A 21,497-nucleotide genomic window follows, 5' to 3' on the forward strand; every position below is an offset into this window, starting at 1 on the left:
CTCCATTTTATCAGTTAGCCAGGCCTCTCACAGAGTGGACACGGGGGTGGGGGGGGTGAGGAAAAAGGAAAGTTTTTTTGATTTCAAAGTTCATGTGCTTGCTGTCTTGCCACCTGTCATCTCCCCATCCCATCACCCCTCACCCCTACTCCCCCATCACACCCTCCCACAGTGTGGTAGAGGTGCTGGGCTGACTCTCAGAGTGACCCAGTCTGTTCTGTGTGGTTCGGCTCTGAGACTCACTGACCCTGGCCAGTGCATCAGCAAAGAGAGATGACTCATGTGTGTGACTCAGGACGATGGCGGTGGGAAGGGCAGTCCTGTGTCTGCATGGGGAGGAGGCTGCAGAACAGCAGGGAGCTGGCTGCGTCAGGAACTCTGGCAGCCCCTCAGCCCACAAATGGAATGAGGGCATCTATCGTCTCCTGTCCTTGAAGAAAGAGGCTGCCATGGCAGAGCATTACAAACCTATAGCAGGGATTCTGCTTAATTTATTACTACTAAATAATATTTCCATAAACAACCACTTACTCCACGCTCACCATGGCTATAGGCACTGTGATAAGCATCTTCTATACAAATTAGCTCTCTTAATCTTCACAATAACCCAATAATAACAAAAATGGTAGCAAATATGTATAGAGCGCTTACTAGTGCCAGATACTGTTCTAGGCACTGCATTTATTAAGTCATCTAATTCTCATAATCATTCGACAGTGCATTTTACGGTTAGGGGAAGAAGACACCAAAAGTTTACACGTAGAGTGTCCCAAAGTCACATGGGAACTAAATGACAGAACTCGATACAAACTCTGGCTTCTGAGTCCACACCATTAACCCCCATGCTATCATCCCATTTTACAGGGAGGAAACTGCAGCTCAGAGAAGTTGATCACTTGCCTGTGCTCACACAGCAAGGGAGTGGTGGAGAGTGGGTGTCTCCAGTGCCTGGCTCCTAACCACTGTGCTCTTCTCCCCAGATTTGGGAGATGGAACCATTGGGATATGTGGTGTGTTTGGTTTTCTTGGCACTTCCTTTGGGCCAGGTCCAGAGGTTGAGGGGATTCTCAGGCAAAATTTCTTTCTTCTGAGTGTAGGGTTGCAGCAGAAAGGAAGCACTTGATGCACATTCTCCTTCAGGTCTCTTCAGTTAGGGTCTCAAAGCATCTCCACGCCGCAGGATGCTGATGTGGCTCTGGTTACCCCCACAGACAGCGAGACCATGCACTACCACTACGGCCCGAAGGACCTGGTCACGATCTTGTTCTACATCTTCATCACTATCATCTTGCACGCTGTGGTTCAGGAGTACATTTTAGATGTAAGTGACGTGTCTGGAGTATGAGGTCCAAGCCTGGGGAGGTGCTGTGCATTGGAGGAGCTCGCTTTGGGGGGGATATGCAACCCTGAACCCAGTTTCCCCTTATTTACATGCCCTGGTGGGTCTTATTGATTGGACTTACCTGTCCCCACTTATAGCCTTTACTCAGCGTTTGGGGCACCAGTATTATGCGGGGAGAGAGCTGCCTGAAATGTGACAGGGCTGCGGCCGTCTGGTCTGTGGGATGTTTTGTTTTCTTTTCACATTACTCTTCCGCCTCTCACAATGCCTGCTGTAAACTAAGCGCTGTACACACACAGTAGGCTTACACTACACCACTTCAAACTTCAGCCCTTTCAAGGGGAGGAAACAGGAAATCGAGACCTGCCTGTTGCCAAGACAAACATTTTAATAAGAGGGATTCTTTCTGTTCTTTAGAAAATCAGCAAACGGCTTCATCTCTCCAAGGTCAAACACAATAAGTTCAACGAGTCTGGACAGCTGGTCGTCTTTCATCTCAGCTCGGTGATATGGTGCTTCTACGTGGTGGTGACGGTGAGTGGGCCTGGGGCTGTGAAGGGCGAGCCTGGACGGCCAGGCAGTGTCACTGTCCTGGGGCTGCTACTGAATTGACTGGGAAGGGCTTAGTGGGGGAGAAAAAGCATAAAGAGCACGAGGGAACCTTGGGGCACTTTCTTAGAGCTGAAACTATTTTTGCATCCCCATGGTATCGCGGTGAGAGAGAGAGGCCAAATGATATGATACGATGCCAGTTTATGGCTAGAGAGAGTCATTTTTGTCCAAATATAAACACTTGGCGTAGTTATTATGCAGTGTGACAGTAATGATACCACATGTTGACATAGCACTGTGTCAGCTTCTAGGCCTTCTACAAATACTAGCCTGTCAGATGAATTTTATGTTTGTTTTGGTACCCGTGTTGTAGATTGAAGAACCCCAACTTCTTCTTTTGCATGTGTCCGAGGTCATGTGGTTTGGAGGTAGCTAGGATGGGGCTTGGGTTTGGGGGCCTGGTTCCAAGTCTAGGGTGCTTTCTTTTTTACTACATTGGCCTCCTGCCAGCAAGGCCAGCATCACCTTGTCCCCACACCAGATCCCGTGAGCCCGGGCCGTTCCCACAAACGTCTAGAGGAGCAGGAATTTATCTAGCTCCCCGTTCTACACAATAGGACTCTTATTTCAAGCAACCTTTGATAGAATAAAATTCCCTGCTACAGAGAAATGTTAGTCCTTTGGGGTTCACCGTAACACAGCCTGGTCTGTCATGCTAGAAAGTGTTTAATTAGCAACCCCTCCCTCCCCCGCCCCGACCCTGTCTATAACCTGGTCTCTTTCTCATGAGCTAGAATTATCTTATGAGAAGCCCAGACCTGGAGCTTGAAAAATCCTGTGGCCTTTAAGAAATCTCTTTCCCTGCCTTCCACTGACCCCTTACCCCCTTCTTCGTTCTTTCTTCAGCAACAGTGATGACATTCACCTCCTAAGGAACTCTGTCTCCAGAGCTGAAGGCGAAATGCATATTCTCAAAACAGGCACCTGCATGTCCTTTTGTACATTGCTTTCATTTCTGTTACGTTTCATCAAGAGCAGCTTTCCTAAACAGAACACGAGGGATTTTAAAAGAAGTCTGAGACTTGTGTCCTCTGACGCTGGGCTGCCATCTTGCTCTGTCTGGGGCGGAGGGATGTGCACTTCCAAGTGTCTGTGTCGTGGCACCCCCCTTTTTGTGCAGTGTGCGTCCTGGCCCAGGGAAGCTGAGATACTGCTGGACTGCAGCCTCCCCCAGCCCTCTTGGGTCATGTTGCCTCGGGACACCATGAACTGCTTTGAGGCAGCAAAGCCTCAGGGCACCCAGACCTTTATCTGAAAACCATTGCCTCATCTCTGAATCACTTTTACCCTTTCTACCCCCAGACATTCCACCCCAGCTGGGACACATTTAGACCAGATTTGGAGGCCAACATCCAGCAGTTCACACCCTTCCAGAGTGTGAAGTGCTGAGCTGCTCTGTCTGTGCTGCTCTCAGTTCTACAAGGGCCTGAGATGATGAAGCACGTTAGTTTGGGAACATGTCACACTCTTTGGGGGAAGCTCATAACAGGCTTTGATTATGGAGAGAGCCATTCCTCACTCAACAGAAATAGGAAATGGAGGCTTAGGGGATCCTGGGAAGCCCCAGTGACCCCAACTCCCGGTCCTCACCTACTGCATGTGGAAAGACAGTATTGAAGGAGAAGACAAACTAATCTGCTGCAGTATAACCATTTTTTTCTGTTATGCACATTTTTAAATTACATTTTTTTTTATTTTTGTGTAGAACTGAGATGTAGTCCAGAGGTGTGGGGGGTGAGAGGATTCACCAAAGCAGAGTGGGGAGCAGAACAGGCAGATCTACTGAAATACACTGTTAAGGGGAGCAGCGGGCGGGATAGGAGAGGTTTGCTCCTGTCTAACCATATTTGGGTTAGCTCCCTGGCCAGGGATCGAACTCAGGCTACAGTGGTGATAGCATTGAAACTTAACCCCTAAGCCACCTGGGAGGCCCTATGAAGCACATTCTTCTTGATTGATTCTTCTGTCTTTTACCCTCCACAGTCAGCTTGCAAGCAGGTCCTGCAAACTCCACCTCCACAGCACACTGGGGTTGTTGGCTGCTTTCTGCTTACACCCCCATGTCCAGTCCAGCGGCTCTTTCCAGGGCAGAATTTCCCCCAGGGGACATGTGATAATGTGCTACTGGCATCTCATGGGTATAGACAAGGGACGCTGCCCACTATTCTGCAATACACAGAACAGTCCCCACAACAAAGAATTACAGGTGCTGCCCACTGTTAGAAGGTAGAGCTTTGGTGTGATTTGATAGGTAATATTCAGGGGGTCTGGGAACACTGTTACCTAGTTCATTTATATGGAATAATTTTTTTTTTTTTTTTTATAGAGGCATGTTATTTATTTATTTATTTGTTTGTTCGTTTGTTTATACATGCACTGGGTACAGTCAGAAGCGCGGGAGGGTGAGAGAATTCACCAGAGCCAGAGCGGGGTGCAGAGCAGGCAGAAGGACCGAAGTACACTGCTGAGGGGAGCAGCGGGCGGCAGGAGAGGTCTGCGCGCCATGTGGGACCCTCCTCCGGTGGCTGGGGAGCAGCCGGGGATCGAACCAGCACCGCAGAGATCGCGGGCAGCTTCGCAACCCAGCGCTCAACCGCTGCGCCACCAGGGAGGCCCTGGAATAATTTTTTTGAATGTTCAAAGACCCACAGGTAGCCAAAGAGGATCACCTTACTTTTGGATAAGGGGGACACCTGTTTTCAACCCCAGATGTCAGTAGTGCCAAGGTTGAGGATCCCTGATCTGCAGTCCTCACCACTGCCTTCTCTTACCTGGATCACTGCATATCTTCTTTCTAGAAGGAGAATGTTTTCACTTTTTTTTTTTTTTAAATATTTATTTACTTATACAAGAATGGGGTACAGGCTGATCTTTTTTGATGTAAACTAAATCATGCATACCCATTTCTCAGCACCATTGCCACTTAGAGTGTAATTTTTTTTTTTTCCTCTCTCACTCCTGGGATCTGGGCCTGGCCCACCTTGTGCCTCTCTCCCTCACCCAGCCCCATGTTCTCCCCTCTGCTACTCTGGCTCCCCTCCCTCCTGGCCTTTGCTCAGGTGCTCCATCCCCTGACAGCCCCTGTCCAACCCTTCTTGCCATCCAAGAAACCACCTAAATGGTTACCCCCTCAGGGAAATTCCACAACCCTCCCCCCAATTTGCATTTTATATCCTGTACCCCTTACCACAGTGTTTTTCTTACATGTTTATATTCTCAACTGTTTGTCTCCCTCAGGAGGCCTTGAGCTGCTTGAGAGCAGGTCTGTGCTCCCTGCAGCCCCTGCAGTTCCCGCCCGGCAACATCGTCAGTGCTTGCTAGATTTGGCTGTGAGAATGAAGACCTGCAAATGTCACTTTTCTCTCCAGCCTTCAACAATTTTTAAAATAATGAATAGTCTCATAAACACCATAGATGCTTTTTTTTTTTAGTGAGCAATACATAAAAGTTGGAAAAGAAAGTCAAAGTGAATCCTTCTCCCCAGAAAGAACCAATCTTGTTTTGGTGTTTGATTCAGGCCATTCTCCCTACCTTTATACAGGAAGAGTGATGGCAGTGTAGCTGAGCCAACCAGTAACTGTAAGAATGTCAGCTGCCTTCTTTTAGTCTCTCTTGAACTGCTAGTCCTTGGTCCAGAACACCCCGCTGAGGAAAGCTGGTAGGTGGGCAGTTGGTCTCCCTTCCTAACTTCCTAGGGTATCCCACTTTGTATTTTACTTTTTATTTTTTTCTAAAGATTTATTTACTTATGCATGCAAGACCTGGGGTACAGACCAGAGGTGGGGGGGGGGCGGTGAGAGGATTCACCAGAGACCGAGTGGAGAACAGAGCAGCCAGATTGACCGAAGTATACTGCTGAGTCAGGAGAGGTCTGCTGCACCGTGTGGGTAGCTCTCTTGGCTGGCCCGGAATCGAACTGGTGCTACACAGGCTGCAGATTGCTTCATAGGTTGCGTCTTAACCCCTTGCGCCAGAAGGGAGGCCCCTCCACTTCATATTTTAAAACCTGATGTCCTGTGCTCAGGGAGAACGTGGTGAGGGAATACTGTTGATACTGGTGCCTGGGTCAGGACTGATTTCTACTAACCCATCACTTAGAGCAGATTTTTCATATCTTTAGTTCCTAAAAGGCAAATGATACAGGTTTCTTTGAAATCTAGGTAGCAACTGTCTGTTCTGACTGGTTTCTGCCGTCTCTGTGGTTCTTTCTGTTCACAAGGAGAGGGAAGACTGCTGAGGGAACAGGAGGGGTGTCCTAGCTTGCTCAGGCCTTGCTTAGCTCAGAAAGAACCAGAAGCGAACAGAGGCTATCAAAAGCTCCCAGACCCTCTGCCAGTGTCTGGGGGCGGGTGGGATTTGGATGGGTGACAGATGCTTGCTCTGCCTCCTCCCCCAGCCTCCTGTCATCTCAGATACTTGGTGTGCCTGGATTCTGAGGGTACCCACAGCCCCAGGCCTCCCTCAGGCAGCTGCTGGCTCAAGGTCTGGAAAAGGCAGTGAGTCATTTTCCTCTGGCTCCCCCGCTCCCGCCCTTCACCTCCCTGCACAGTCCCCGTGGACTGGACCTTCACAAGCAGGCAAGATTTTTCAGGGGAGTGTTCTTTGCTTGTTGGCTTCATAGTTCCGTCCCCTTTGTCTCCTAAGTAAAGAGGCCAGACCGAGGAGGGTTCCTGTGTACAATCACATGCTCATCCGGGCTTTAGATTTCTCTCAGTGCTGCTTCTCTTCACCAGTCCACTTTCTTTTTTTGGGCAGAAATTCCTCTCTCACCTCACTCTCTGAGGTGCATTTTCCTCCTAAGATACATTGCTGCTTCCTCCAGGAAGGAGTTTCCTCACATTTCCGGTTTCTCTGGAATGAGCTGGAGAGTGAAGACCCTCTGTGCTGGCCCCAGGTTCTGATGGAGCAGGATAGTGGATGACAGAGACGGGTGGCAGTGATGTGGGGGAGGAGAGCTCTGCTCCCAGCCCCCAGACACTGCAGAACCTTCTTCACTGCCTCTGTGTCCATGGTCTTGACACAAAACCAGAAATGAGGCCATGGGAGTTTTAGGTGCACCCTTTCCCTCAGACCTGAGTGCTATGTTTACACTATGCTTATGTGTCTGATGGCAGTCAGCTAAGTCATTGTACTAATGAGACCCCAGGATGTGGTTTGGGGGGGTTTGGGACCAGATGGGAAATGTCCAAGGGCATCTAGTGCCTCCAGAATGAGAGGATGAGCCCTCACTTGGTAATACTGGTGGCAGTAACTGAGAGTGCTTCTCCTTCACCCCCGTGGCCTCTTCCTCCTGAGCACTGCTGAGTCCTGCCCTTTGTCCCAGGGTGAACATTGGAGGTTCTCTGTCTTCTGGTTGAACCTGCCAGTTCCATTTATTTTCCTGACTTCCTGAAGCAACCTGGCCTGAGGTTATTGGACTAGGAAGTCAGTCCCCTAGCTGAGGTTTTAGCTGTGCTGCTGAAGAGCCATTTCATTTCGGGAAATCCCTCCTGTTGGTTCGCTCATTTCCCTATTTCTAAAATGATGTTGTACTAATCTAATCATCTCCGTCTTCTCTGAGTGATACCTCAGAGCCCCCTTTTTTTTCCCTTCAGAAGAGAGAATTTACCTATACCACCATTACTCATTAGTTCAGCCAACAAATTTGTATTGGACTCTTGCAGTGTCAGCCAACTGTTGCTTGTGGTGGGTTGTTTCTTGTGTGGTGTGTCATCCTGTGTTGTGAGCTCATCCCAGCAAGCGTTTCCGTGAGAACCCTGTGCATCCTCGTGAGTTCCAATGGTATCAGCAACTACAAAACTAATAATGATTTCTGAGCTTGATAGTGCCTGGACCATACAGGTGGTATAAATGTGAATTCCAAACCCATGTGAAAGCTAACCTGAGGATATGCATTTTCAGGGGGTAATATTTTGGTTTCATCCTGGGTCTAGGTGAGCAGACAGCTTCACTCCCTGCTGGTGGGCAAGCTCTCTCTAGCCTACCCTTCTCTGCCTGGTTTTGTGCAGGGATCTCAGGTTCCACATCTCCAGGCTTGCCCTGGACACGAAAACCCTGGACCACAGCTTCAACTTACTGTGCTGGCTTTCAGTTCCCTATGCCTTTGGTTTTCCCTGTCTTATTGTGAGCTCAGCTTTGCCTTTCAGTGGTATTTGTTAGATATTATACAGCATTTCTAAAAGTTTTGTGATGGGAGGGTTTCCAGGTTGCCTCCCCCATTCTATGGAGGCACTGGGCTAGTTGCTAGAACTGTAAAGAAAGGTACAAAAAGACTCCAGTGAGAAGTAATGGAGGCAGCTGGCAATAATGAAGAGGCATGAGAACTGTCATACTTATGAGGCCTATGGGTGATGCGGTGGGGTCATGCCATTCTTTTTATTCATGGTGTCGTAAAATGCCAAACTAGGGTTTTAGTTTTTCCAGTGGATAGTGAGTCTAGAGCTCATTTGCTTATTCATTCCACAAGCATTTCCTGAGTGCCTACATGCCAGTCAAATACTAGACACTGTCCCATAAATGATCACAGTTACTTCTAACAATAACTCTGGGAGGGTATTTTTGTCCTCCTTTTACAGATAGCCAACTGATGTTTGTGGAGACCGACTTGCTCAGAAGCTGTAGCTAGAAAATGTCAGACCCATATTCAGACATGATCTTCTGAGTCTAGAGCAGAGCTGTTTGGACTGGTGGTCCCTTACACAGAGGCCTTCCATTCCATGTCTGCCATTCCTTCCTCCTGCTGGCAGCTGGGGACTGGGTGTGTTCCTGACCCTGAACCTGCCTGGGGCCTCATGGGTCTCAAATCTCTGCCTCTACAAGCTGTCTCTTCTTGCCCACTACAGGAAGGATATTTAACAAACCCAAGAAGCCTCTGGGAAGATTACCCGCACGTGTACTTCCCGTGAGTATTCCTAGGACTTGCTCCCCAGGGAGGAATAAGCTGGTCTACTCATCCCTTCAGCCCTGAATGACTGGGGACACATCCCGCACCCCTCACCCCCAAGATTACTGTGGAAGACAGACTGCTCTGGGAACTGCTTCTTCCCAGGCTTGACTGAAGGATCCCAAGATGTCATCTCTCTAGCCCTTATCCCAGAAAGAGTGTCTCTGTCCATTCATGCTGATGTAACAGAACTCCACACACTAGGTGACTTAGAAGTAACAGGAAGGTATTGCTCACAGTTCTGGAGGCTGGAAGGCCAAGATCAAGGAGCCAGCAGTCTCAGTGTCCGGTGAGAGCCCCCTTCCTGAGCATAGATGGCCGCCTTCCCGCTGTGCCTCACGTGGCCAAGTGGAGTGGGAGCTCGCTACGGTCTCTTTTCTAAGGCAAGGCCCCACCTTCTGATCCCATCACATGAGGGGTTAGGATTTCAGCATACGAGTTTTGAGGGCACACGAACTTTAGTCTGTAGAAGGTACCTAAGCCACACGAGCCAGCTGCAGAAGGCGGACATCCCCACAAATGGACTTTGTGCCTTCGTGGTGATCCCCTCACATTGTGGCACTCCCTCCCTTCTGACCTTCCATGGCTGATGCTCCGTCCAAGGCTGCATCTCCTCCTCTTGCTCTGGATGAGACACCAGGAGGGCAGCAGCGGGGCCTGTCTCCCGCAGGATACTGCTCTTTGCCTTAACTGAGACCCTAGAACAGCAGCAGCTAAGGCCTGAATTATAGCTGAGTTAGAGCCTGCCTTTGCTGCTCTGCAGATTCAGCACATCACATCCCCATTGTCCCCAGGGACACCGCTCTAGAATTAGCTCCCTCAGCCTTCCCATCTCCAGGCTGAAGAACCCTCCTCCAACATCCTCGTGTCATCACTTTTGTTTCTTCCATGAACTTCCAGTGGTTTTGTCTGTGTAGCAGGGTCCCTAGACTGGGGTGTGGTGCCTGCCGGCCTCTCCCGGCCCCTGGGCCAGCTCCTCAGACAGCCTTGGCCTTTGCCTCTCCCTCCGCTTGGCAAGCACCCACATGAGCTGTCCCCACAGGGACATTTTTCTTCACCCCTCCTGTGTGACTCAATCCCTTGCCTCCAGCTTCCAGGTGAAGTTTTTCTACCTGTGCCAGCTGGCCTATTGGCTGCACGCACTTCCTGAGCTATACTTCCAGAAGGTACGGAAGGTGAGTACTCCCTCCCATGTTGGAGGCTACTGGTCTTCCACTCCTTCCTGCTTTTCCCAGCCTTCCGCTGCCCTTCCGCTGGAAGCACAGAACCATGGGTGGGGGTGGCGTGTGTGGGCGGGTGGAGTACTGTGCTGGGTCAGCCCCTGCAGAAGCCCCCAGCAAGGCCTCCCTGAGAGCTGCCACTGCATCGGCCTTGCTGCCTCTCATGCGGAACGTGTGGCTTTGAGGGAAATCTGACTGTCATATCCTGGATTTCACATGGAGAAGTTTTTGCCTTTTCCACAGTTTTGTGATTTGTTTTTTAATGGTTTGCCTCCAAATTATTTCCAAAAGTCCTGTTCCCCAATACCTGTCTTTCTTTCTCAACCCAAACTTGCCCTCTGACCATGGTCCCAAAGCTGCTGCCTCGCCCACAGGCTTCTCAGCAGCCTCTGGAGTGAGCTGGGACCCTCTGTGTTCAGGTGGTCAGTGCTGCACTGTGCAGGGGATGGTGGCCCAGACCTCCCCTGCCCTACCACTAGCTCTCTTCCTACACCTTTGTTTCCCTAGGGAGTGATCACATTCACTGTCTGCTTCTCTGGTTTGCAGGAGGAAATTCCTCGCCAGCTCCAGTACATCTGCCTGTACCTGGTCCACATAGCTGGAGCATACCTCTTAAAGTGAGTAAGACCCCCAGCCAGCCAGGTTTCCCTACCCCTTTTGCCCAGTAATGTCTGCTCAAATTCTTTCAATTAGTGTGCATTTTTTAGACACCTTCTATGCGCTCAGTCTCGTGCTAAGACCTGGAAATGCAAAGATGGCTAGTGGAAGATTCCTTTACCATTAGTGGTTCATTATGAGCCTTGTAGGAGGGACAGTTGGGCACATAATAGGGGCACAGGTGAGTGTGATAAGCACTACACTACAGTGCGTGTCATCTACCACGGGGGCCTGATGACTATGTCAACCCAAGACAGAGCCAGGAGCCTTCCGAGGGATGTTGGCTTTGCAGATTGAAGGCAGCTGGAAGCTGCCTCCTGCCTCAGGGTGGCCATTGGTGTGACACTGCCAGAGATCATGGCTCTGGGATCCCCTTTGCTTTGATTTGTAATGAAATATAAAGTAGTTTGCTGCGTGGCTGTTCAGAAGTCAAAAGCATTGCTGTTGTGTGGCCTGGAGTGTCTCTTGTATTAAAAGGATCAGACTGATGAATAGGAATGTCTTTGCTAATTTAGATTTCTTGAGCTTTACCTGTGTGCTACAGAATACCCTGTGCGTTCTCTAGAATGGCATTTTGAGAACTTGCAATGTGTAGTTGGCCCTTGAACAACGTGGGCTTACTCTGCATCAGATCACTTTTATGCGGAATTTTTCCTATTTGCAAGTCCTGCATTTCCAGTCAACCAACTGAATGTCAGATGGGTGACACCACTGATGCAGGACAGAGGTCTGACTGTAAGTTATTTGTGAATCTTCCAACCGCCATGTTGTTGACGGGACATAGCCTAACTTTCTGCCAGTGTACCTGGAGGTCCAGAAAACCTCTACCCCCTGGGTCCCCACGGCTGGCATCCTGTGAAAATAAGCGCCTTGGCTTGTGGGTCAGGAGGAAGGTGGCTCTCAGGTCTGCTGTCCTGTGTCTGAAGATCTAAAGCAGGGTCCCCTACTGGGTGGGTCTTAGAGGAGCAGAGACTGAAAGGTGGGGCCAGCGCTGTTTTTGTGTCATGGGTCTGAGGAAGCCAGTCTGTGCTGCCACCCCAGCTGTGTGTGAGGGGTGTGCAGGCCGTGTGGGAGCACTTCCTGCTCTCAGCTCCCTGATGCCACATCGCTTCTTCCTCTTCATACCTGAACGGCTGAGGTACCCCGTGATCCACCTTCTGCACCTCTGACATGTCCCAGGGAAGATGATGGGCAAGTGTCTGACCCTGTTTGGGCTGACTCCTGTGAGTTCTTGTCTTGGAGTGAGAGTAGAGCTGAGAGGACAGGGAATAATGGATCTCCTGCAAATCACATCCTCCTTATTCCCAGCCAGGCTGACACCTTCTCCAGGTACAGCCATCTCTGCTCATTTAGGGGGCACTGCCTCCTTTCCCCCTGTCCTTCTGGCTTTCAGAAGTGAGTAGGGAAAGGAGAGACCCTTGGCTGTAGGGTTTCCTGAAAGAGACAGACTTGAAATGCTGAGTGCTTCAGAGTCTCTTGTGGGGGAGAGCTGAGCTTTCGGAAGCCGTCACTCACTGATAGCACACCCAAGTCCTCCCCTGCGCCGGGCCTGCTCTCCATTCTAGTAAAGAGGCAGCTGGAAACGAGGAAATACATGAATGGTTTCCCACAGTGGTAAGCGCAGTGAAGAAAATAAAGCAGGGCAATGTGACGGAGCCACCTGCCCCCTTAGTACCTTTGACATGGTGAGGGGAAGCTTTTCTGGGGAGGTGATTCACTTTGAGCCATGAATGACGAGAGTCAGGCACGTGGACAGCCATGCAGCAGGGGACCAGGGGGTGCAAAGTTGGTGGCATAAAGCACAGCGTGGCTGGAGCATAGAAAAGGAGATTTGAGATGAGGTCATAGATAGAATCACGTCAGACTTTCTAGACCACGTAAAGACATCGGGTGGTTTTCCTTTAGTCTCTTGGCCATTCTTAGGATTCAGTGACCATCCTGATTGATTGTGCACTTCTTCTGTCTCATTGGGTGGAATCAGCCAGATCGTTATGTATCCTCATAGTCTGTGGGGGTGCTCTCCCATTATCTGATTGACTTTCTGAGGTGCAGTGTGTTTTACTGGCTCTAATTTTCACTCTGCAGTCTTTTCACATTTGTTTGAACCACAGCTGACTATCTGCAGGAAACTGCGTAAGAAAGCCAGTAGCAGCTTCATGATGAATTAACCAGAGACATCTGAGTGGGCGCTCATGTTTTTAAGAAGTTGGCTCATTAGCACATATTTTTTACGTTATGTTGAGTTTTGTTTCCTCGCCTACCTTTTGACTGTGAAGGCTTAAATGATGAACATCAGACAGTGGGGATCCTTTGTATCTCCCCTTGCAAACGGAGCCCCCCTTAGCAACCTGTTCAGAGCACCTTTTATGTGCTTTGTCCAAGACCAGGAGCTGAATGCAAAGTGACAAGTGCTGTGAAGAGCATAAGCCAGCTTCTCTGTGGGAGCCGGCAGCCATATTCTCAATTCTCTGACCCAGACACAAGGCCAGGGGTAGTACTGGGGGAAATTCTTAAAGGTGGGACTGTGGAACTAAAGCTAAAGGGATGAGGCAGGGCCAGCAGTGGTAAGCAGAGCCTGGCTTGCTGCCCCTGTGGCCTCTGTTCTCATCGCATGTTGAGGGGACTGTGAGGCCTATCTGCTTCTCCCCAGCCTCAGCCGCCTGGGCCTGATCTTGCTGCTGCTGCAGTACTCCACCGAATTCCTCTTCCACATGGCGCGGCTCTTCTACTTTGCAGACGAGAACAATGAGAAGCTGTAAGTGGTCCGCTAGGAGGCAGGGGCCTCCCATGAGGCCTGGCTGGTGGGAAGGTCCTGCCCTGGGTGGAACTGTCCCTTCCCTGTATGTGTCACCTCTGGGTTATTTTTTTTCCTGGAGCATCTTATTCTAGCTATCTCGGCCCTCAAGCTGAGGGATCTCAGCCCTCAAGCACATTGCTCAGCTATTCTGGAGTCCTCTTGTCACTTGGGGTCACTTCTGGAGAAGTGAATGAAGCTCCCCTCAAGGATGCTACAGGCTGATGTCCCCTTCTACACCCATGAGCAGGTTTAGTGCCTGGGCTGCTGTGTTTGGGGTCACCCGTCTCTTCATTCTCACCCTCGCTGTGTTGGCCATCGGCTTTGGACTGGCTCGCATGGAAAACCAGGCCTTTGACCCGGAGAAAGGGAATTTCAACACCTTGCTTTGCAGGTGAGTGGGACAGAAGTCAGCCTGGGCTGACAAATCAGGGCTCCCTGAGTGCTGCAAGGCATCCCCTGAGTTTGATATAGTTCATGCAGGAGGTTGGGAGGCAGCAGACCCCAATCTCCCACACTCTGATATTTAGCTGGAAATCTCTGAAAGTCAGACCTGATGGGGAGGAGATAGCAGTCTTCTGTTTCCATTAAAATCATCTTTACTTGCTGGGCCTGGTGGCGCAGACTGCTGTTGGATCTCAGTCTGGATGGGAATCCCATCCCACACTGAGCTTTACTTCTTAGCTTCTAACTGATGTCACAGCCACATTTGGTTTACAGCCGTGTTCTCAACAGCTTGACCAGTGTCCTCCTATCACAGCAAGAGAGCAGCAAGGAAGCCATTATGTTTCCTCAAGACCCCTGGGCCTGGGCGGGTGTGTGATTTGTTCAACTTTTACCACATACTAGGTCAGAAGCCACAATACTAGAATAATTTCCACTACACCCTAATTCAACTCATTTGAATTCTTCCACCATGAATGAGGTTACTTGAGCTGTGTTCTGTGCTGTGGGTATGAGACAGGCCAGGCCTGGGGGCAGCTGGCTGTGGGGCTGGGTGGGCATCCGTCACTTCCCCCCCATCTCTCGGGCACTGTCTCCACCTCTGAAGAATGCCAGAGCAGGGGCTGCACTGAACCGGGAGCTCTTCCTTGCAGTGGTGGCAGGCTGGGGGTGGGCAGTGCAGGGGCTCAGGGGCCGTGGGAGCTGCAGGGTTCCTGAGCTCACCTCCTCCACCACCCCAGGACTGTGGGCCCCAGCCCACCCTTAGCCCTCCGTCTGCCCCTCTACAGGCTCTGTGTATTGCTGCTGGTGTGTGCCGCCCAGGCCTGGCTCATGTGGCGCTTCATCCACTCCCAGCTGCGGCACTGGCGAGAATACTGGAACGAGCAGAGTGCCAAGCGGAGAGTCCAAGTTGCCCCCCGACTACCAGCCAGGCTCATCAAGAGGGAATCCAGTGAGTGCCAGGGCCTGCGGCAGGTAGTGGGTGCAGTGTGGATGGGGGAGGCCCTGGCTTCTTGGGCTCTACCCAGACGAGTCTTACAGCTTACCCTGGGCCTGGGGCTCCTTGAATCCCAACAAAGCCTGACTGGCATGTGACTGGGCGTGGGTGGAACTGGCTCTAACTAGGTGGGGTGCCCTCTTGGCCACAGTGGGGTGGGGCAGCAGCTCTGGCAGGAAGCATGTCCACAGAATGGTTTCTGGACCCCAGCCAGGTTTGCTGCCTGTTCCCTATACGGCACAGTGGCTCTGTCCTTACCTGCCCCCATACTCTGCATCTCAGTTCCTGGTGCCTCCTCTGTCTTCAGGAATGACTCAGGGTGACACAGTGCCAGGTGGGCACCAGGGGTGGGACACCCATTTCTTTGGCCTCTGCCACATATTCTAGTAACCACCCACCCACCGCCAGGTCTTGGGGCACTGCCAGCCTTATGCTTTCTATCCAGCCTGAGGGCCTGTCTACTCCAGGATCTGCTTTCTGACTCACCTGCCTTTCTCCAGGCGTGGCCTGCTTGGCAAGGGCTCCTGCCTATTTGAACCAGACACGTGCGCAGCTGGGTGTGACACACAGTGAGGCCTGGCTGGGGGTGTGGGAGGCAGTAGTTAGACAGGCCTCTGTGATTTTGAGCAAGAACATGGAGATGTTTTTGACAACAGAGGAAAGACAGGACCATCTTTTTACCAGGCATCTGAGTAAGGCCTGTTCCATTGCCTGCCTTCTTCCTCCCGTTCTCTCTTTCCTGAGAATATCTGAAGTGACCGGTGCACCAGGAGGCAGGCCATGAGAGAAACTGAGGACACCACAGGCAGCATCCAAGTGATTATAGCCAGGATCTGGCTCAGCCTCAGCCTGGGCGGGCAGGCTTTTGCCTGTTCCTGGGTTGCCGTGTATCATCCCAGCTCCCTCCTGCCAAAGACAGTCAGAGATCAACTACCTCAAGCTGAGCCCTGGAAGCTGCTGCTGGCGAGAGCAGGGCTCCCCGAGCTGCCTGCTGGCATCCGCATGCTGTGGGAGCCACAATGCGTCCCCTGGGCTTGGCGTGTGTACAGTGGCCACGGCACAGGCTTACCCAGGCCCTACCTTCCCCTCTGCCACTCCAGCTCCAGAAGAAACACCATGTCTGTCTGTCTCCCTTCACTTCCTAGGTTACCATGAAAATGGAGTGGTGAAAGCAGAGAATGGAACCTCCCCACGGACTAAGAAACTCAAGTCTCCTTAAGGCCAAAGTGCTGAGAACAGGAATCCTCTCATGGGCACCCAGCAGGGAGTCTGGGACCCCCGGCTTCCATCACTGCCTCCCCCTTCCTGCTCAAGATGCTCCATCTCAAACAGCAGAAACCTGTCTTTGGATGGGCTTTTCCTCTTTCTAGCTTCCTGACTTTCTTTTCTTATTCTTCCATAAACCATTCTCAATAAAACCAAAAATCTTCCTCTTTCTCTCCCTTCAGCCACCTCATGTCCTCACCTCTGCTGAGTTGGGTTTTCTCGAAGCCCAGGTACTCATGGTTATTCTGCTGGCCTTCTCTTTCTCTTCTTCACAGCTGCTTTTTCCTCTTTTTCACTTCTTAGTTTTACCTTATTGTGCAATTTTTCTGTGTCTGAATTCTACAACGAGAGGGAGCTAAAATCGCAGTCCTGGCCATCTAACACCCGGTGTCAATCCCCAGGACCTGTCAAAGTCTGGAAGCCTGGTGCCAAGGAGCCTCTCTTGGGGCCATAGCAGGCCCCTCGGTGGTCAAGAAGAGGAAAGACTGGTCCCCTTGGATCATAATCTCCTAGGTGCTGATTAACTGACGAGACGTATGAACCGATTCTGCCTGCACCATCTTGAGGCCCAGTGGTGCCGCTGCTAGTGTAAATCCCCACGCAATTGGCTTTGGGACATGACGACTCGGCCCAGAAGGATGGCATTAACTGTGTGGGGGCCCATGACTCGGGAGCTAGCCAGTGGCTGGTCCAGGCTTGGAAATCAGCCCGCTCTCACTCTGTTGGGGATGCGCTGATGGAGAACCAGTCCTCCCATTTTCTGGAGCAGGAGCAAAGTGTACTGAGCAGCGGGCTCTTCTAGAAAGGTAACATGGTGGAAATGATGGAGGAGTTGACCTAGGCCTTTCTTCAGCACCCCCAACTGCAGTTGCTTTTTTGACCATTCACCGGCATTCAAAACCAAATCAAACTGCAGTTAACAAACCAGCCAGGGATGTGCTGGTCCTAGACGCAGACCCTGCCAGCCCTTCCTGGCCCAGCCTCATGACCTGACTTCCTCTCTCGCTGCAGGAATACTAGGCTTCCCCTTCTCAACACCCCCTCCAGGTCCCCTCTCCCCAGGGAGGGTTACCTGGGCCACTTGGTTCTGGCATCACTGCTGAGTGTTCTTTGGAATTGTTGTTGTCATCTGCTAAGATCGCTGAGCACATCTAGAGCCTTTTAGATCGTTCAAAGCTAGGGCTGACTCAGAGTCATGCTGTGGGTTCCCTGAGGAGATAGTTGTGCTGACCGGAGTCTTTTTGCCCGATTCCCTCACCTTCTTTCTCTCTCCCTCCCTCAAAGACAAGTCCCCCTGGTCTTTATGATGCCTGGTGAGGACTTCCAGAAGGGAAGTTAGTTAAGACCCAAACTCTGAAGTGGTAGGGAGCAGTTCTTGGTGGGCACAGGAATATCAGTGTCATTTCCCCTGCTGGTCTTCTGACATTGCGGTAGAAACCAAACCTTGCGTTATTATCGACAAAGGGGGAGATGGGGCTTTTCATCAAGGCAGCTCCCCTTCTCCAGACTCCTTGCTTCAGAGATCAGATTTAATTTACCAGTGACTGGCCATTCTAGACATCATCTCTTTGTCCAGGATAAGGGTGTGGAAATGGGAAGAACCACCCTTGGCTTCCTTTGATCACCCTTAGCAAGTGAGATCTTGATCTCTCCCTCTCCCCCCCTCCTCTCTCTCCCTCCTCCCTCCTTCCCTGACACCTCTCTGAGCTGCCAAGCCAATGTTGGTGAAAGGGAGGCTTATGCCAGTGACTCCTAAGCCTGTGCATCAGCCTAGCTGCCCTTCCTGCTTCTCTCTGGGCCATGTTGGGGGTGTGTTCCTTACCTGCACTCCGTGCGCCTGGCTGGCAGGAACACTGCACGCTCAGTGTGCCGCGGCTGGGGAGTCCTGCCACCAGTCTCTTCCCACGTGTGCAGGTGTTCACTGCTATCGACTGAGACCAAGTGGCTGTTCTCTGTTTCCTGCAAGCCTTCATGCTGCTGTATACTGTGCCTTGGAGGTGGTGCCACCAACGCAGGGCCTGCCTGGCTTCTGTTTCCTAAAGACCCGGGCTGGTTCAGTGAAGAGTTAGTTAAATCTCAGCTATGTAACACCCCCTGAAACCCGGCGTAAGGCTAGCATCTCCCCAGAAATGATTGGAGGGGAGGGCTTGTAGGGTGTTCTGTCGCCCTCCCCAGCATCAATGGCACATTTCAGAGTGGACCCAAGACTCTGGCGGGTTGGCTTGAAGTATATTGCCAAGGGCCGAAAGAACTCGGTTCCACTCATCTCGTGAGCTTGTTGGGCTGGCTTGTCCTGGTGGGGGCACCTTGGCTATTTTCTTCTATCTTCAGCCCTCTCCTATTCCCAAAGTGCCAAGCCATCTGTGAAGGTCAGCTCAGTTCCGTCCACCAGGAGCAGAGCAGATGCTAATCTACCTCAGCGACCGCCACCTCAACTTCTTCACCAACGGCGCACTTGTGCAGGGAGGCCGTGAGAGAGGCAGGACCCTGTGCTCGCGTGTCCCTCCTTGGAGGCTCGGTGATGGGAAAGTTATTTTTACCATCCAGGCTCAGATAGCTGCACTATTAGTAAGTTACATATGTTCCTATTGAAGGTAGGGGAAGGTTCTGGGGGAACGGGGAGCCGACTGAGCCAGGGCTGCTGCTGCTGTCCCATGCTAGTCGATTCTAGCCCTACTACACGTATCTGGGCTGCTGGACTTTTATTGTTGCCCAGAACCTTTTTCGTTTCTGTCCCCAGGCAGCACTCACCAACATTTCAGAAACCAAAATAGACATTGGTGCTCTGGCACCCCATGGGAGGTTCCAAGAGTTCACACTGCTTTTTCTCTTGCGACCTTCATCAGTACCCTTTGATTTTCTTCTAAGTGGTGAATAAGAGGTATGGGCAGAGAGGGTACCCCCTCCCAAGAGTCCACCACAAAAAAATTCTGTTGCTTGAATGCCTCTTTGAATTGCAAGTGTCTTGCATCCCACATGGCAAGTAGACTCCATTCTTGATCTCGAAGGCATCTTCTAAAGGGGAATGTTCAGAGGTCTGCGAGTCAGGATGGCTGAGTGGCCTTCCCAACTCAGCATGACTGGAGACCAGGGTCATTTTCCGAACCTGGGAAAACCTAAATAGAATCCTTTTCTAGCATATGTTTGGCCCAATGAGGAATCCCTTACCAGCTTCTCATTCTTCACCCCTATTCTACCATGAACATTAACGCCACCTCCTAAGAGGCTGAGAAAGATCACCTATCCCCAGCTGTCTGACTTCCCGCCCGCTTGTCCTCAGAAAAGCACTGGGACTTACTGGCTCTCTAGTGCTCAGCAACCCCTACCGAGTTTTTGCCCGCAGCAGATCCTTACTGGTGTTGTGTAAGAAGTGCCTTCCTTGCTGTGGTCTTCTGGCCTCACTTGCTCTGTATGACCAGCCTCCAGCTGCCGGGGCTATTTGTCCTTGCAGCCCCGGGCCCTGGTCCAGTGCCACGTAAAAGGGACATGTATTGTGACAGTTTAGCCTCATCTGTCTCGGCTTCCCCCTTCCTGCATTGTGTTAGGGCCCCATGTGTTTTGGTTTTGGTTTCTCCATTGTCACATTTTTTGGTCCACCTGGTGGCTGCAGACACCTGTGAGGGCCCAACCGCAGGCACCTGCACCTCCTATTAAGGGACAGACAGAGGGTTTCAGGACACTAAGCTCCCCTGTGCCTCTGGCCCACCATGGTAGACCGTGCTCTTCCAGTGCCCCTTCCCCCCAAATTACAAAGAAAAGACACCCTGGTTGTAACCTCTTCTGATGTATTTTGCTTCCCATCGGACCCAAAGTTGATATGATAAAGGTGTTTACTTCCCAGTCACAAGTGCTAACTCATAGACACCTGCTTGGCGGTGGGTTCGAGCTTCTCATTCAGTGTTACCTGGTGTTAGCAGCAGCTCCCCTCGCCCCGCCCCGCCTGCCTGCCTTTGTCTTGCTCTTCCGGGTTGTGCAATAACCCTCCCAGCCAGTGGTCTCTTCCCAGGCCTTTCTGTTCCTTACAGGGCACTGAGGTTAGGGAGGAAGAGACACACGGGAGGGGTAATCGTCATCCCTCAGAAGAAATATTAGCCACTCTCCCTCTGTTGCCGTCAGCTCGTGCCCCTGGGCGGGTTTCCGTGGCACTCTAGTAGAACATGTAGCATCATCTTAGAAGTCCATATGTTTTTTTAAAAAATCTGTTGGAAAGGAAAACAACCATCTTCATGATAGGGCATTAATAAGTCAGCGTCTGGGAATAAGGTCTGTTGTGACACCCGAGGCACTGCCATCGCTCTGCCTGAAAAAGTGTTCTGGAGTTTCTTGTTCATGTGAAGAGGGAGGAGATTTTTCTGAGAATCAGCCACACGTGGACAGCCCTGTTCACTGGATAGCATCTGGCTGTGGTCGTAACTACCACCATGTCCTTGGGTGTAGATTCAAGTGTTTATGTGATGAGACTATAAACCTCATTTTTCAGTTCCTCTTGTTTAATAAACATCCGAAGGGTGAGCTGAGGCTGCTGGTGCCCTGAGCAACTCATAATGCAAATGTGGACAAATTGTCTTTGTGTTTTTCTACTTTAGCCTGTTCATGTTATGGACCAAATTTCAACAAGGAACTCAAGGAACATTTGTACCTGCCGTATTTATGCTTTCATGTTAAAAGTTTTTTTTTTTGGGGGGGAGGGGTCTTTTTACTTTCAGTGAACTTTTTTCAAAATCCTTTTCCACTGTTTCTGTCTGGTTTTAAAACAAATTACAATTTTGTATGGATTTTTTTAATGTACATTTTGAAGCAAATGATCAAATATTTTTGAAATAACAATAAAAGGCATAGAATTATCAGTCTAATTGTCTCTGGTATAATACTTAATATTCCTTTTTAATCTTGATGCTTATGTTTGCTTTTACTTGAAAATGAGTTTGCGTCAATTTTAGGCTCATTTCCAATATTTTTCACTATATCAGTCATTTCTTGTATAGCCTTTTGAGGTACATTTATTCATTGTGGGCATGTGAATTAGAGAATTGGAATTGTGGATGGGGGAGCAGTTACATCGAATGTTGGGTATACTAGGGGCATGATTTTTACTTACGTCTGTAACAGTGAAGCATAAAGGTGAAAAGGAATTGTCTTGTTGTGGATTGGTACTTCCAGAAGGAGCATGTCACACTTGATAAGCTCTGTGCTAGGAAGTCATTTGACTCAGAGCAGATGGG

At 50.6% G+C, this 21,497-nt stretch overlaps 1 protein-coding gene across 1 annotated transcript in view; it reads left to right on the top strand.

Annotated features, from left to right (window-relative positions):
- The window catches only part of TRAM2 (translocation associated membrane protein 2), a gene marked incomplete at both ends in the record, with an annotated part of 74,310 nt that extends 58,082 nt beyond the window's left edge, over nt 1–16,228 (top strand). The window contains 9 exons of the mRNA XM_084259593.1: nt 1,212–1,321; nt 1,760–1,876; nt 8,797–8,855; nt 9,988–10,072; nt 10,664–10,734; nt 13,425–13,529; nt 13,819–13,962; nt 14,801–14,964; nt 16,155–16,228. Coding sequence (XP_084115719.1) covers nt 1,212–1,321; nt 1,760–1,876; nt 8,797–8,855; nt 9,988–10,072; nt 10,664–10,734; nt 13,425–13,529; nt 13,819–13,962; nt 14,801–14,964; nt 16,155–16,228 — 929 coding nt within the window. The remainder of the gene's footprint in view (nt 1–1,211; nt 1,322–1,759; nt 1,877–8,796; nt 8,856–9,987; nt 10,073–10,663; nt 10,735–13,424; nt 13,530–13,818; nt 13,963–14,800; nt 14,965–16,154) is intronic.
- Nucleotides 16,229–21,497: the final 5,269 nt, after the last annotated feature.

The sequence above is a fragment of the Talpa europaea genome (assembly GCF_964194135.1).
Source record: "Talpa europaea genome assembly, chromosome: 2".
NCBI lineage: Eukaryota > Metazoa > Chordata > Mammalia > Eulipotyphla > Talpidae > Talpa > Talpa europaea.